Genomic DNA, 17,875 nt, shown 5'->3' on the forward strand with positions numbered 1-17,875 from the left:
GTTATTCTAATGACTAGATCATTTTCCTTGCTTAAAGTTTAACTCTTCCTAATATAAAGTCACATCAAGCCCAGTTAAAATATGGTATAGGATGTAAATACTTAAACCCTGAAGACACAGAATCAGACAGCCCTGTTCTAATAATCAAGAAAATTCTTTGGTTTAATTCTTGTGCTTCTCGTAGCCAAAACTTCACTCTCTGCTCAGCAATGTCTGGTCTCTTTTCAGCATAACCAACAGAAGCACCATACAAAAGTCTTACAATGGATGTCTTAATCTCTCTGTGTGCTTTTAGAGCATTATTTTGAATTCCATCATGCTGCCTTTTTTCTTTCCTCTTCTGAAGTTTTATTACAACAGCAGAATTCCCAGGGAGCTTTGGGGGCAAGGTTCACATAATATAGCCCTGAAGTTTTGCTTAGGTGGAATCCATCCCCCAATCCTGGCCATCTTTTGATGATCTTTCTATTTCAAAAAGATTCACTGGGTAGAATCTTATAGCATTAGCTGTATGTAGTTTATTTTCTATTTTTTTATTTACTAGACAGTGAGTATCTACAACCCTTTCATGATGCTTTCTTTCTCTGACCTCACCGTGACAAGGCATCTTGTTCTTTAACATTGAGGGAGGCAGAAAAATGCTGGAGTTTCTCAATGTGTGCCTTCTATACCAGTTTCAAAATGGCTTATTCTTCTGGTTTCCATGGTGACAATTAACACTGTTTCAAGGCATTGTTCCAGTCTCCATTTAGGCAGAATTTTTGGTGTGATTTTTAACAAAAAAAAAAAAAAAAAGATTTTAGGAGGGAAAAGAGCCTTTAGCATAACTGTCAAAAAAGTTATCTCAATCAAGTCTTTATGCATTTCTAATTATATTTACTTCAGAAATCCCTATTTTACTGGCTTTGTTTTATAATTCAATTTTAGCGTTTGTACTTTTAAAAAGAAAGGACTGAGTGAGAATTTCTGAAAACTTCCTTAATTTTTAGTGACAACAGCAAGCTAACATTGGTGGTTATTTTTAACTCCGTTTTTAAAGTTTTCTTCGTATACCTTCTGTACACGTAGGAGTGGCATTTAGGATAGAAGTGGCCTGCGTTTTTAATTTAGATCATTCACATATCTATTAGGAGGCTTCATTAGTCAAAATTGAATTGGCCAAGCAAATACACTTAATAATGTAAATATGCCCTTTCAATAGAGTATATTTTATTTTTGACTAGACAGAGAGGCCCACAGCAGGTGCTGTGGGGAAATTAAATACTGGATGCTTATTTACCTTAGCACTCAAGAAAAGCCATCTGACTTTAACTTCGTTAATCTCATTTTTGGCTATTGAAGAGTAGTCTCTATCATAATATCCCAGGCTATAGGACACAATGGGGCAGCCTCTGCTCACTTACTGCTGTGGGTGAAATGAATATGAAGATTAAATTATCTTCTCACCACAGGATAAAGTAGCCCTACTCGCTAGGATGACTGATAGAGCAGGTCGTTGATTCTCCCCGTCTGATGCTTCTGAAAAGATGTTGGAGAGAGAAGAGCAAAATGTCCTGAGCATCAACAAAAACAACGTTTGCATTATTATATACCTATACTGCTTGAGGTCTGAAATCATATCAGATTCAACCTTCAGAGTGCCTCAAAAATAAGAACAAATATTTTTGCCTTAAATTACATGACATTCTAGTATCTTTCAGGTACATACCAACACACCTAATAATTTGCTGGATTACCTTAGCTTTTATAGTTTGAAGGCATTGTCCATCAATCACATCTTTAATCAAGCTCTTTATACAGTAGGTTACGTGGGGACAAGACCAGGGAGAGTACATAAAGACAAGTTTTTTTAATGTAATAACCATTTATTAGAGGTTGCTGTGACTACTTGTACCACATTTCATAGAGAAAATTATTTTATTATGTCTAAAATTAAATTAATTGCTTTTTATATTTTTATTATTATAAGACTATTATTTTTATGGGCCAAATCTAAACTGTTCTCTTTCTTGACTGATCTGCTATGTGGGAGCCATTAAAAGTTGGGATAAAGAGAGGGGATGAGATTGTCACAAGTGACAGTGATAACTGGTTGAGGCTGCTCCCAGGTGGCACACTGGAGGACTCCCTCTGTCAGGGCACGTGGCAAAAGCAAGAGATGAATAGGACTCGTCTGCCTGCCCGAAATGCTGGTTTCCCCAATATTATGTCAAAGAAGTCTTACCAAATTAATTATGTAAATCTTTGTCGGCAGCATCATCTTTAGATGGGAATCTGATTACATAAAGCAGATTGCCCTCTCCTCAATCATCACTCTGATAAATAAAACACTATCTGGGTTTCTGGAATACTTGTTGAGTGTTTGGTCCAGAAAACTCGAGTGGCCAGTGTGTTTTTTAAGTATTGGAGTAACATGATCCTGGTAATTGCCTGCCATTAGAAAATGCAATCAGAATCTCCCACCTATCACAGGTCAAATTCTGGAAGAGTTCTCAAACAACCCTTGATTTTTTTCGTTATGCATATTCATGTAATTTTGGATACTTTGACACCCTGATAAACATTCATTAATACTATGAAATGCTTTAAATCACCTCATTTAAAACATTTTGTTCTGTGATCCACAAATGACTAACATTTGGAGAAGTTTACATAATACAAATGATGTGCATGCTTAGCGTAAATGAAAGATTAAAATAAGAAACTAAAAGTATGTAAACATATGCACGTAAATGCTGAGGATCTATTACCCAAAACAAGGATTTCACACCTTCTTTTCCTTTAAGCTGCTTCCAATCGTATTTTAGTTTGGGATCATATACAATATCATGGTTTAAAGGTGAATAACATGCTTGGGCAGGTTTTGAACTTGCTGATTTGCTGATTTGCCCAGACAAAAGCTTTTCTTATTAGATCTGTTAAGGTGCTCCTCTTAGCTTGGTTAGAGCAATGGAGCAGTACTACCAAGAACCTTAGTGCCCCAACTTTTATGGCTCAAAGAAAAAAAATGGGGATTGCCATTATACTTTGACAATGTGCTGAAGTTGTAAAATATGTGTAGTATTTTAACTAGAATCTAGTTTTCAACTCAGAGGTGTTTTTTGTGTGTAGTACCTTTTAAAAATATAGCCACAGTCATTTATAGCTATTCATAATACAAGACTTTCTAACTATGAAGTTATCCAAATAGAGTTATTTGAAGAGAGTCACTATAGTAACTGCCATATTAAATGGCACTTACATTATCTCTAGCAAAACATCTTTTAGCAGAGACTCACTTGGCAGTTTGTTACAATACAATGTATATTGGGGGAGAGGGGACTGTAATCAATTGTGATGTTTGGGGACATTTTACAATAATCAATAAAGAAACATAGATTTGTAACCATTTCAAAGCTCTGGTTTGCTTTTTTGTCTATGTAAGTACCTCTTCTTCAAGCCCATGCAATTTTTAAGTAAAAGAAAATGGGGAAAAAAGGGTTAACTGAGAACTCTGGAGACTTACAGAATAAGGAGGAAGTTTACACAATCTTTAGGGAACATTTTATTTGTACCACCCCGTACCACGAGTCCTTTGTGGGGCAGACATGAGAGATGGGCAGCGCTCTGGAGCCAAATGTTGACCCAAATTAACTGTAACAGTAAATTTTCCTAGACCAGGTATTTTCCTACTTGGAATATTCTAAATTAAAGACCCAATGTTTGTGTAAACTTTACTTTAATGTGACATAAATTTTAGTCAACTAAATGGAATACCTTGGATGTTTATGTATGTGTGAGTAATATATACTTTAACTGTTTTCAGCAATATTGCTCAACGACTCAAGGTACTTAGGTTTAGCCTTCCCATAAATTTTATTGGAAACAAAAACTTTTAACCCTCATGAGCGTCACTAACTCTGTGCTCAAAGATTTGCAGAGAACACCTGTCTCCCTAATGATAGCTTTCCTTCTCTCTTCTCGTTTTAGAGATACAGTGTGGAAATGTCCATCAGGGACCTGAAAAAGACGGAGCTGCTTAGTAAGGTTGAAGCTTTGAAGAAAGGTGGCGTTTTACTACCAAATGATCTCCTTGAAAAAGTGGATTCAATTAATGAAAAATGGGAACTGCTTGGGGTATTTGCATTTTTATTACTGTTTGTAGGTTATGTGTACATTTTTTGTGTAGTGAAGTACTCTATCTGTCTGATTTCTAATTTGAAGCACAAATATCTCTCTCTTTCAATTCACTACCTACATTTCAAACAAGCTATTTATGCTATTATGAGGAAAAAACACTGCTTTTCCTTTTCTGTGGGATTTTTTTTTACACTGAGCTTGTCTCCTCTCAGATTTTAATAATTTTGGTTCTTTAATACATACAAAAGTAAGTAAAATATGCCATGTATTATGGGTATGCACCAAGTGAACTATAATACAGTATATCTGATATACACTGACTGTCATGCTTGAATGAATGTTAATAGAATTTACTCTGAAGGTACATGTTAGAGACATCCACTGTGTAACTATTTACTGTACCCTTCAGATGAAAAGGGGAGTTGTCACTACAGCTTTCAAGTGACACTAAAGCCACCAAAACAAAGATGCAAATCTGACCCAAATCTGAATTGCAGAATGAAATCGGCCTCTGTTTTGTGCCTCAATTTCCAGCTCACTTTTAACAAAAGCCAAAAAAAAAAAAAGTTTCATGTAATTCATTTCACGCAATGATGGGCTGGGTCTCAGCCAAAGCCTGAGATGCAAGAATCTGGCAAAAAGGCAATATAGAGATTCTGTTACCCAGAGACCTGGATGGCACTGTGCACGAGACAGTACTGTCCTTTTGTTGGAAGACAGCTGAGAGAGAGAGAGGTTAGACTGTATTTTTTCATCAACTTCTCTCCTAAATTGCCTTCACTTCAAATCAAGGGTAAGCTAAATTTGTCAATTACTTAAATGATTAATTATAACAGCAAAGTATGGGTGGTGTCGGTTATGGAGCATAATTTTGCATGCCTTCCATTTCCTGCCTCTTTTTTTTTTAATTTTAAAGAAATAATACTCCAAAAATATTTTGAATAAAAAGCTCTCCGTGTACCTTGATGACTTGGAGGATTGCCAGTGTTCAGTTTATGCCATACTTAATCTAGGTGATTAAAAAAACTGCAAGTTTAAATCCTTGCTTTCTCATCTAAATTCACTAGGCTCTACACTTGTGCAAAGTAACTTAAAACATGGAAAGTTTTTACTCTGACCTACTGTTACATTACTTTTTAATAGTAATTAATGGCTTCCACCTTATAATATGGTGATTTAAGTTGGAACCTACTAACTTGTACAGAATTCATTGATCTCCTGCAGGAGAAATGTGGTTAGCGTACGACATTTTTAAAGGGTTGTTTTACTGAAGAGATGAGAACAGCAACTTTATGTGTTTGATAGAAAGAGCTGTAGTTTAATATATCTGTTTCTAATTTGATAAATAACTAAACACAATCTTTTTTGAAAATTGTTTGATGGCACGTATATTGCTTCCTCAACAAAAATTTTAAATCAACATAATGTTAAAGAAACAGAATATTTAGCTATCCTTCATGAGTCAGATACCCGAAAAACGGTTGCCATTTTGACAAAAATACCATTTGAATACAATATGCAGAGTTTTGTCATGATTTAGGGGGAGAGAAGGGCGGGGGGAAGATTTTTAACAAAACCTGTGCTGCAGTAACACCACCAGGCATACCGCTTTAATTGGCATGATTACATTTTAATTGGCATGAAAAAAATTTAAAGACAAGGATTTTAACTTCTAACAATAGTAAAATAGAGGGATATGGTTTTTAATATTACTTTCATCTAAGGTGAACAGTGTGGAATGGAAATACATTAGAATGAAATGTCAGTGGTGCGTACAGTTTAATCTGTGAAATTTTGTCCCCTGTGCTGCATATTACTCTGTCTCAATTGCATATTAAACAACCCTATCAAGGCAGGCATTGGCATCTGCTGTGCTGACACAAATTGTGAATTAAATGAAATTGATGTCCTCTGTCGTATATTTATGAAGACGGACCATTCTCTGAAGTATTCTGTTTATGAAGAATTTATGATTGCAAACTGTTCCAGAACAAAAAAGTGGCAATAAATTCTTTTTTGTGACCCTACCCTCCAAGGGCATTGATTTCACCTCCTGCTGCTACTTTTGTTACAGCATAAAAACAATAGCTAAATCTGGATTCCACTGAGGGTCTTCAAATTATCAATATTTGCACCATGAAAATACAAGGGTGTTGCCAAGAAAGGCTGTTTTTCTGTTATGATCTCCTAAAGATACTATTTACAGAACACCACACAGAAAATGAATGTTTGTTGACTTAATTTTATTTGTGTTTTAAGCTTATTTTTGTAGGTTTAATTCATCATTATAGATTAACTCCTACTGATTCTCCAGAGTGTTTTCCATTAAAAAAAAAAAAAAAAGCCCTCCCAACTGCACATTCATGCCATAGTGGTTAATCTAAGAAGGCTTCTAGCATAGTGGATTGGGGCTTATTTTGACACATATATAAGAAAATCTAGCAACCAGAAATGCAAAGTGGTTAAGTGTGGGGTTGAACGATTTCCAAGTCAGGTAAAATGTGCCAACAGCACCGAGGAGGCTACCCCTTCTGAACAGCCCTCAGTCATATATGGTTTGGGGAATTATACTTTAGGAAACAAAACAAAACAAAACAAAAGGAATTTAATTCTCCATGCATAATCTACTCCTGGCCTCTTTAGTATATTGATTAAACTCAGACTTCTCTCTCCTGAAAATGTTATGCAGACACTAGTTTACTGTAAACTCCCATCATGAGAATTCAAATGAATTTTCATCAGTGTCCATGGTGAACTTTTCCTTCCTGTTAAAGGAAATTATAAGTGAATGAGGTCTTCTTAAGCCTCTGGTGGTGGTCAGAACAACACACATGGCTCAATAATTCGAAAATCCTAAATGGAACAATGAGCTAATCTGAACTGAATGTCAGTTGTGAAGTAGCAGGTGCAGCCGGACACCTTCCAGGTGGCTCTTGTTACCAGCCAAACTGTGATATGTTTTTGGTACCTGAGCTAATCTATGTTTTTGTTTTTTTTGTTGTTGTTGTTGGTGTGTTTTTGTTTTTGTTTTTGTTTTTAATCCAATGCCTTAGAAAACCCTAGGACAGAAGATCCAGGACACAATGGCAGGGCACAGTGGGTCTGGTCCACGTGACCTGCTCTCTCCCGAAAGCGGAAGCCTGGTAAGGCAGCTGGAGGTCAGGATCAAAGAACTGAAAGGGTGGCTAAGAGATACAGAGCTTTTCATCTTCAATTCCTGTCTGAGACAAGAAAAGGAAGGAACAATGAATGCTGAGAAACAACTGCAATACTTTAAGGTAATAAAAAAACAATCCAAGTTGATAAAAAGCTTTCTTTATGGGAGGGATGAAATATTTATCAAGTACATAAAGTATTATACCCATGTATCTATGTATCACTGTGCACTCAAATGTTTCCTTGAATTTATAGACACCCTCCACGTTTCTTGTACGCCAACGTCTGTGTGTGTATAAAGATGAACATTAAGCATATCAAATACACATTGTATGGGGGGGGGAGTCTCTGCTGCTTGTGTGTTTTGTGCAGTGCCTGTGGAGGGAGGGCTTTGATAAATTAAAAGCAGACCAGCAAACACTAAAGATTCCTGAGGACTTTGAAAGGCAGACCTAAATGTTCCATAAATAATGTGGCTAAAAATACTTCCATGAAGTGATATGATAAAAGCACATGATTTAATTGAATACCATTAATGCTAACAAAAAGAAACATAATTTTTACATGTGAGAGTATCAATTATTTATGGAGGGAAGAAATAAAGTAAGAGGTTCCTACATTACAGGCATATTCCACCATAGAAAAATGCCAACCTTAGCAACACAGCTATGTGTGTGTTCACTGGACATCCACGAAAAAGCATGTACCTCATTTGTGTCCATGGTTTATGCACCATCTATTCAAAAGCAGTTTAAAATTCAAATATTTTCTTGTATTGCCTATGCTAGTCTATTCCCTTTGAATCTTCCTGTAAGTGCAGTGATTATTTAGGCTCTGGCTGTTATCAGTCTGAGGCTCTGGGGTTACAGGATATGAACTTGGTGCCAAGAAACCTTCTGGCATAAATAGTCTCAAAGAGGAGAAAGGAGAAAACCAAGAAGGAGAGACCTTCTTAGGACCAAGGAATTGTCCCTTTTCGATGCTTTCCAGGACCAGGTTTTATTCACTCCCAGCCCCTCCCCCCACTGCCATCCCCTTGCAGCCCTGCAATCTTCCAACTGTCCATCGTAGAATTGAGTCACATGATGGCTCCCTTTCCGTCTGCCACATAAGCAGGCTCATGTTGCTTACTTGCATAGCCTTAGAGGAGGAGCTGTCAAAGGTAAGGCCACAATACTTCCCAATAAACTGTCTGCATTACACACCTACAAATTGCTTTGGTTGAAAACCTTCTCTTCTGCCGCTGAACTGACAAGACCAAACTGGAAATGAAATGAAAGCCTCTTTCCAAGGCAAATAGGTTTTACTCTCTAAACTCTAATGTCCAGAAGATTTGTTATTTCATCTCTACTTGTCTTGCCCTAACCCCCATCGCAGGGAGATGGAGCCTTCTGGTATTTCCCTGTGTTACTTGAACATAGCATGCACCTTATAAAGCATCCTGGTCATTAGTAGGCTGGATGTTGTGAAATATATTTTTTCTCCACAGTGTCTATGTCACAGCATTAATGAACCAGTTAATGACCCCAGCCAGCTGTGTGACCTTGGTCATGTTCCTTATGTTATCCCTTGGTGCCTCAATTTCTTCATCTAAAATATGGGATGCTGATAGTATTTATCTCACACAGTTATGAGTTTATATAAATTATTACTTCTGCTTTTTGTGTAATGGTACATTTAAAGGCCAGAAATCTCTTAATATTATAAACCCAAAAATGTTATACAATAATTGGAAATAAAAACAGGAAGTTTGTTATTACAATTATTTATATACCTACACCATATCTTATAGATATTTATAAACAACTCCCCCTCCCATGTTTGTTGTTATTATTATAAATGTAAGAGTGAGCTGTTCTGCATTCATTTTGCTGACGCTTCCAAAAGACATTAGCTTTATGCTTTAGCTTTGTATAGTGTCATGATTTTCAGCTATCCTAGTAACAAATTTAAGAGAGTTTAAGAAACAAAGGAGAAACAGTGAGAGAGAAAAATCTCTAGACTTCCAGATCAGTAGATAATTCCTAGGTGTCCTAGTCATTTGCTAATACTTTGTAGCCACTAGGGAAATATTCACTACATCTGAATCACTATTTACCATGTGCATTTTAGTGCCTGAAAATAATCCTAGGATTTTTATTTCAAAAGTGCCAGAGACTATCATATGCTCTTTGCTGTTTTATTTGTTTTCCTCAAAGATTGTTTTTTCTTAGGGCATTTTTATATTTTCAGTGTCGCTGGTCATCAAACTAATTGCTTTTGTACCCCATTCTTACATATTTAGCTGGTTTTAAAGTAGGTATAGACATTTTTCTATCCTGCCCCTCCCACAAAAGGTAAGACTTTGATGATAATGTTCATCTATCTGATTTTCTAGCCCTATTCCATCCCCTGCCCTCCTCACCTTAGATAATCATGAACCCCATATTCTTTGTGCCTTTGCTTTCCTTTGATAGGAAAGAATATTTTTTTATTTTATTTGTTTTTAACTTTATTAAAAAGTAATCATGCTGTGTATTATCTTTTAGGTTTCTTTTTTCATTTAATATTGTAATGACAGGATTCATTCATGTCATTGAGTATGGCTATAATTCATTTATTTTGATATTTGTATGATATTCCATTGTGAATATATACCTGTATCTAATTTAATGCTAATAGCAGCCTGTGAAGTTGGTATAGCATCTTGATTTTGCAGGTATGGAAATGGCCAGTTGAAGGTTAAGTTTTGTATGTCTAAGGCCAGAATGAGTGGTGGAATTAGGGGTTTTTTTTTTCTTTTGTTTTCTAAACAAATTTTAAGTTTTTTATTTATTTTAAGAGAGAGAGAGAGAGCAAGCAGGGGAGGGGCAGAAAGAGGGGAAAAAGGAGAGAATCCCAAGCAAGCTCTGCACTATCAGCATCGAGTCCTATGTGGGGCTTAATTAAACTCAGGAACCATGAGATCATGACCTGAGCAGAAACCAAGAGTCAGATGCTTAACCAGCTGAGCCACCCAGACACCCCTAGAATTAGGTTTAAATCTAGGGCTGTCTGACTCTAAAGTCTATTCTCTGAACTACTATGCAAAATTGATATTTGTTGATATTTACTGAATTCCCTTCAATGCTGGATGACTCAGAGAGAACAGAACAGAACTAAATGTCACTATTGCTTTGCGGTTGGTTTATCAGTCACAATCTTCAGCAACTGGGCCAGAATAGCAAATAGTTTTGGCTATTGAAGATCTTGGGAGATGAAAGTATTTGTGTTTTTATTTTACAGTTTTATACTATATCAGTATAGACCCTTATTTTTGTCATGTGTCACTTTTTAAATTGAAACTTTCAAAATTTTTGAGATTATGGAGTCTTGATAATTCTCTATAACCTGAAACTTGAGTCCCTTCTAAAGTTTTGACCTTGAGGAATTTGATCAGATGAGCTAAGTGGATCTAGCATGATGGCACTTCTTTTTTGTTTTTTAAGAAAGCTTTATGCCTGTCTGTTGGAATAAATGTCTTTCCTAGCCAGAATTTTAAATATTTCTGAGCTGTTTACTCTTTAGTGCTTAGTGTATGATTAATCAAGTGTTCTGTATATTATCACGTTCATTGGAAGAATCAAACCAAATGTTTGTAATATAATAATAATGTAACATAATGTTTATAACCTGTCAAAATCATAATTGATAATAAGCATATGCAGAATAAAAACTTTTTACTTACCACAAATCCAAAGAACAGATACCCTCTGCCTTTTTACGTGATAAAATTTCTCAGATAGGAGTTATTAAAGAATCTTTATGTGTGGAACTCTTTGCCACAATTTGCCTCTTCTTGTGGGTTCCCAAATGTCTACTGCTGTCATTGGTCACATGGAAGACAGGATTTATCCACAGGATATAGCTTTATGATTCTCCATTCTCTATAATCTCAGGCTTTTAATGGAACAAATTCCTTTATATGACACCCAGAGTAATGATAGATAAGCCACAGGGCACTACTCAGGAGAACGGGTAGGAGGGTGCTGCATATGAAAAGGAAAACCTGTCCCTTTGTAGACAGAACTGTTTCCTTCTTTAAGTTTGGTCTGGGATGAGAGAAAGGATCAGGATCTTAAGTTTTCAGAAAAAGGGAAAAAGCAATTGTGGAATGTATTCTTTTTCTTTAAGGCAGTAAGTGTGATAAATGTGGGATTAGACACAAGGTGAAATTCTACCTAAGAAAGAAAGAGTCAAAGCCCAGCATGGGGAGATACATGAAGATGTGAACCTGAGACCCTTGGGACAGAAATGCAAAATTGTCAAGGAGTGAACACACCATTACAATAAAATGTGGAAGGCACGTCAGAGATTTCATGAGGTCAGCTGGCAAAGGGCCCCTTAGAGCTGTTTGCATGCAGTTTTAATGCCATTGGCTGGAAAGCACTACTTTTTAATGATGGCCCTTCAAAGAGAAAATAATTACCTAATCATATGTTTATTGTATTCCATAACTAAATTCATTATTCTAAAGACTCAAATTGGGGAGAAATTATTCATTACCAGCCAGAGGAGGCTGCAGCACTGGACTGGGCCCAGAATCAGCCTGGGAAGGACAAGTTTAGAGTTGCCAAGAGGCTCTGTCATCAAGAAGGTGAATGAATGAGTGGAATAGATTTGGTAAGCTTGGCAATGATTAATGGCCCAAATTTGCTTAGCAATTTAAGTTTGACCAAGCACTTTTATGCAAGCTATTATACTTAAACCTTAGACTAATTACTAATTATGTAAGTTGAAAATTGTGGTCACTTCCTTAAGGACGTTTTTATTTATTTTTATGAATGAAGAACTTGAGATGTGGAAAGTCAACATGACTTGTTTGAATCCACATAGCAACAAGGAGCAGAGACAGAGCAACAGCCATGGTCTTTGGGTTCAAATTCCAGTATTCTCCCTGTCACTCACTGATCCTTCAAAATGAACATTGAAACCTTGTTTTACTCTAAATCAAGGGTTGGCAGACATTTTCTCCAAAGGCCAGATAATATAATCTCTGTCACAGTTACTCAACTCTGCTGCTGTAGTGTAAAAGCAGCCACCAATAATATGTCAATGAATTAGTATAGTGTGTTCAATAGAACTAAGTTACAAAACTATTTACAAAAGTGGGCAGTGGGTCAGGTTTGGCCATCAGGCCTTAGTTTCCTGACCGTGCTCTAGATTACAAAAATTATCACAAGCATGGCAATGGTACCATCTGCATCTCCTTTGAGGAAAGGAGGCCATGTGGGAATTGCAGTAGAAGGAGACAAAATGTTCTTTAATAATTTTAACAATGACACGATGACAACTGGTACTTATCACCTGCTCATAGGATGTAAGTCACAGTTTTGAAATGTCTTACCTGCATTTGCCTATTTAATCCTTACCACCATCCTGAGGCAGGTAGTTTTTATTCTGTATTTATAGATGAGAAAGCCAAGGCAGGGAAAATTGAGGTAATTTACTTAAGGTCATTCAGGTAGTAAGTGTTAGAGCCAATAGTCAGACCTAGTAAGTTTATTCCAGAATCTGCCACTACTTTGTAAACTCAATAGTCCCTAGGTCAAAGATCTACAAAACACACATCAACTGGTAGCCTACTCTCACCCCCATGTCTGAATACTTGACAGCCAGCTGAAGGAATCAGCAAATCAATGGTTGAAATCTTAGAAATTAAAATTTTCAGGGTACAGTCTTTAAAAGGATTTCAAATTAACTATTAAATGTGCAGCATTACTAAGTAATTACTCCAAAAAGGGATATCACTAATGTACTTAAAAAAAGAGAGAGATAAATAAAAGAGCTAAACACAGTTCTCATGCTTTAAGAAACATTTTCTCAAATCTCACTGTAATTTCCAGAAGTAAAAATTGGACCAATCTGGCCAAGACATTTAGAGGGAATTTCCCATGTCCACTGTAACCAATCTCAATGGCAGCATAAATAATCACACTGGTTGTGTCCCCCCAAACCCACATTTTTAAGACTAGGTTGAAAGACAGAAGAAAATATTTTGGAAGTTTTGTAATATGTGAAAGGAAGCCATGGTTCCTACAGGTTCAGGATCATCCCTGCTGCTGTGTCCTGGAGCCATTACAAACTTTGTAATGATGTTGTTGGCAAAGCTGCAAAGAATTACAGTGATTCAATCTGGCTGTGACAAAAGCATGCAAATGCTTTCAAAATCAACAGACATCAGACAGGATTTAATCTTTTCTATATGTCTTAGATACAATTTTTTAAAAAGCTATTATATTAACCATGTTAGGTTCATCAAAAGAAAATACTGAATTCAGCTTTTACCAGATATTTTGTCCCACCACATATAAGAAATCCATCATCTAACACTTTGGAAGTAATTTTAAGTAACTGGATACAATCCAGAACTGTCTTTTAAAAAATTTGGCTGGGTTAAGGTTTGAATTCAAAGAGAGATTTAAATAAATGTTATACACACTACCATTTGGATTTGGTGGGAAGATCCACAGGAAATTTTTATTGGCAGTTTTAGTGCAGCCTTCTGAAGTGAAAAAAAAAAAAAGAAGAAGAAGAAAAGAAAAGAAAGAAAAAAGGAAAGAAACAACAAAGACCTAATTCTTTCTGAGCACACCTTTCACTAGAAGGAGATACTGACTGATTCCCATGAAGGGGAATGAGTTGAGGATACAAAGATATAGCCGTGTACTTATTTCAGAGGTGTCATTCGTATTATTGCTATCAGGTAAACCAGATTCATGGAAATTAAAGGCTGCAATGCTAATCTAGGAAAATGAGAGGGAGATCTCACCCATCTTTACTTTATTGCTGCTTAGAAAATCAGACAGAAATACATTTAGGCTCTGAAACCACTGTGATTAATGTTTCTATTCTTAAGTCTTAATTGATTTCTTAACATTATTTCAATGTTATTTTTATTGTTAACACACTCAATTTGAGTAGAAAATGGGGAACAGAATTGTAAACTTGTCTCCATGCTCTCCACTTATCTAAGTGTAGGATGGGAGCAGTGAATCTGTTCCACATTAGGGAAGAAGCTTACATAGGTGAGTTCAAGATGCTTGGGTTTATCATGACTCTAACTATTTCTAATCCCTGATCTTAAAGCCACTTAGGTTTCTCATCTTACAAATAGGGATAGTGATAGCACTTAGCTCATAGAGTGGTTATAAGATACTATATACGAAAGTTGCTTGCAACTAGAGCCTGCATAGTAAGAACTCAATATATATTAGCATTATAATTACTATAGCATAAACTGATCTTTTTAAAAAAATATTTATTGTTAATACAGCAAAGTAAATAGATAAGTAGTAAACATAAAGAAAAGTCCATGGGGTTTCAGTTACTTGAGGTAAGTTGTATGCTCAATGGGAAGTGAATTATCTATCTTATTGTTTGGTCCTTGACCTATAATCATCTAGGTAAAACCACAAGAGGATTGTTTTCCTCTAAAGGCTAGCAAAAAAGGAGGCAATCAGTACACCTTCCAAGTTTCCCCTCTCACTTGGGAAAAGGACAGCTCTTTTGGGATGCAATAGACCAGATCCCAGATTATCCAAGGTGAATCTCCACATCAGGCTACTTTTCGGCTTTTGAGCAAGATGGCAAAACAGCTGCTTAGAGTCCTTTTTCTTCCCCATTTTCTGTCTCCCTGACCTTCTTTTGTAAACACTCTTTTTATATCTTCATCATATTTCTCCTGGTTTACTGCTCTACACACACAATTAGAACTCCACTTAAGGAGATAAACAAAATTTATTTTTTTAGTGTTAATATTGAGTTGTGAATCCTCTTCTGTAACTTTAGTACCACATCATTCTTTTACAGTTTACCAATTAATGGTAGTTATAGAGTACCCTTACTAGGTCATGTTTGTTGGCAACATTATGACCTAGGATTTCCAGCTGTGTGATCTCAGTAAATAATTTCTTTTTGCCTGATATTATTTATTTGTAAATTTAGGCTTTTTGTTTGAAAGGCTTCCCCTCACCTCTAGCATTCTGTGACTGTGTCGTAGCCATCTTTTTCCCTGGATGAATCTATTCAATTATAGATGTCATTTAATTCCTCTAAACAACACTTTCCATTTGGCATAAAACTTCTGGTATACAGACAATTCTGTATTCCAGGAGTCATGTTTACTTCGTTGAGAATGATGCTTCAGAAGGACAAGGGCATCTTTTGAACCAAAGTTTGTTGCCTTTGGCACCACAGTAGCCAACTTTGTCTTTATATCCATTTCCTTTCTAACATTATAATATCTTTATAATTTGAATAGACATGCGGGTCTAAAATGGGAAAGAAAAGGTTTTCCTAGTTATAAATTTCAATCAGAAAGGTGGCACAGGTAGCATGAATATATATGTTTTTGTTGTTTTATACATCATCAGGACTCAGTTGATTTAAAAGTGCAAAGAATTATACAAATGGCTGGTACAGTGATGGCAAGCAAATGTACAGGTCTGTGAGAAACAGAATACAGAACACTCTTGGTTAAAATTAATGTCCAGGTTGAAGAGATGCGGGATTTGAATGTAACAGAACTAACCAGAGACCCTACAATCAGAGGCATTGCCTTATTCCTTTCTCATCTCTTAGGTGCCTTGAAGTCCTTCACAATATGTCTAAAGTCTTCATATATCTTTGCCTGTCATTTTGTTATCAAATTTTTAGCATGTTGTTTTAGGTGAATTTTTTAAATAAATTGCATTCTAATCAAATCTGAAAGTCTCTATCTTTTAATAAAAAGGTAAGCCCTTTCACATATAGTTCTTTTTTTAATTTGAGAGAGAGGTGGGGGCACATGTTTGAGCAGGGAAGGGGCAGAAGAAAAGAGAGAGAGAGAGAGAGAGAGAGAGAGAGAGAGAGAATTTTAAGCAGACTCCATGCTCAGTGTAGAGCCCGACATGGGGCTTGATCCCACAACCTTGGGATCATGACCTGAGCCAAAATCAAGAGTCAGAAGCTCAACTGATTGAGCCACCCAGGCAGCCCACATTTAGTTTCTTGATTAAGATTGCTGATCTTTTAACTCATCATGTTCCTTCATTTATTCATCCAATAAATATTTCTTGGGCACCTACCATGTGGCAGGCCCTGGGCTGAGTGTTAGCAATGCATGAAGCTTACACAGTGGTCTTGTCTAAATATTTTGCCATAAGGCATGTTGTTTTCTTCATTTTTATCCTAGTGAATTGGAATTTTTTTAAAAAGATATCCCTTATATCCAAGAACAAGAATGAATCTACCTTTTATTGATGCCACTTTTAAAATGATAAATTGACTTTTCTGCATCCTCTACCCTATTTCTCCATTTTTGTTGGTATCATCTTGGATGCAGTTATTACCTAATGTTATTATTATTTTACTAACACAATGACATTCTTTCTCATGCTTGCAGTAATTTTTTTTATGTTTGCATTATATTTCATAAGAATATGAAACATGATTCAGAATTAATTCTTTATAATACTCATTTCATTGCTCAACATCAGTTTTTTTTACTACCACGGTTTTCCATTTTAAAAAATTATTCTTAGTACTATTAGATTATCTTCTAATAATTTTTATAGGAAAAGTGCATTCTTAGTATATGCTCCAAACCTTGTGTGTCAGAAAATACATTTTACTTGACCTCACAAATAAACAATACGTTGGCCAACTGTAAAATTTTGTCATGAAGAATATAACCTTTGACCATCAAAACTGCTAATGATTCTTTTGGCATTTATAGTCATAAAGAAGAAGGCTGATTTTTGTTGCTCCATAGTAACCTTGTTTTTCACTTATCTATGGCTGGGTGTTGGTCCCTTTGTATTTCTTTTGCTGGGAACCTGGTGAGTCTTAATTGATTTTGGACAACTGAAATTTTGCCTTAGATCAGAGAGTTTTGCCTACCATTTGATTATCACAAGTTCTCCATATGTTTAGTTTAGTTCCCTCTTTCTAGAGGTCCCATTCTGTGTATATTGAGTCCCCCAGATCTTTCCTTCACTTAAAGAAACCTATTTTTATTTCTACTTTTTAATACAGGGACTTTTGGTGGAATTCTCAAGGTTTTCTGTTTTTGTAGTTTTTCACTGCAATTTTTAATTCAACAAAAGTTCTTTTCATCTTTGTACAATCTTTCCTGTTCTTGATTTGTTTCATTTGCAGAAGTGCCTACTTCAGTGCCATGGATGCAATATCTTTGTGCATATTTTTGAGAATTAGATTAAAATTTTCTTAGGTTTTCTTTTTTCTTGTACTAATTCTATTTCAAAAGGAGTCTATTTGTCTGTTGCTTTGAGTGCTCAAACTGGGCCCTCCTTTTAACTACAATGTCTATTAATCTATGTGTTGATTTTTCTATGTCTCTTTGTTCTTAAGGAGAGAGTTTTGTTTGCCAGGACTGAGTGTTAAGGTAGGTCCTCTGAGAGAATCTGTAAGTGGCTTCCTCTACAAATATTTCAGGCCCTGACAAAAAGGAAATGGAAAATGTAGATTCCCTTGAGTTTTATGAAAATTCAAGAATGAGAAAATGTAGACCATATACAAGGGATAGCCAATTGTCCATTGATACTGAAACATGGGGTACCTATATAACTAATATCAGGTG

At 35.8% G+C, this 17,875-nt stretch overlaps 1 protein-coding gene across 6 annotated transcripts in view; it reads left to right on the top strand.

Annotated features, from left to right (window-relative positions):
* Window positions 1-17,875, top strand: part of AKAP6 (A-kinase anchoring protein 6) — a 487,092-nt gene that overhangs the window by 386,399 nt on the left and 82,818 nt on the right. For all 6 annotated transcript variants that reach the window (XM_040476893.1, XM_040476898.1, XM_040476897.1 and 3 more), the window contains exons 10-11: window positions 3,970-4,116; window positions 7,173-7,397. In XM_040476893.1, the coding sequence (XP_040332827.1) occupies window positions 3,970-4,116; window positions 7,173-7,397 (372 nt within the window). The remainder of the gene's footprint in view (window positions 1-3,969; window positions 4,117-7,172; window positions 7,398-17,875) is intronic.

The sequence above is a fragment of the Herpailurus yagouaroundi genome, unplaced genomic scaffold (assembly GCF_014898765.1).
Source record: "Herpailurus yagouaroundi ecotype Mexico unplaced genomic scaffold, PumYag 141, whole genome shotgun sequence".
Lineage (NCBI taxonomy): Eukaryota > Metazoa > Chordata > Mammalia > Carnivora > Felidae > Herpailurus > Herpailurus yagouaroundi.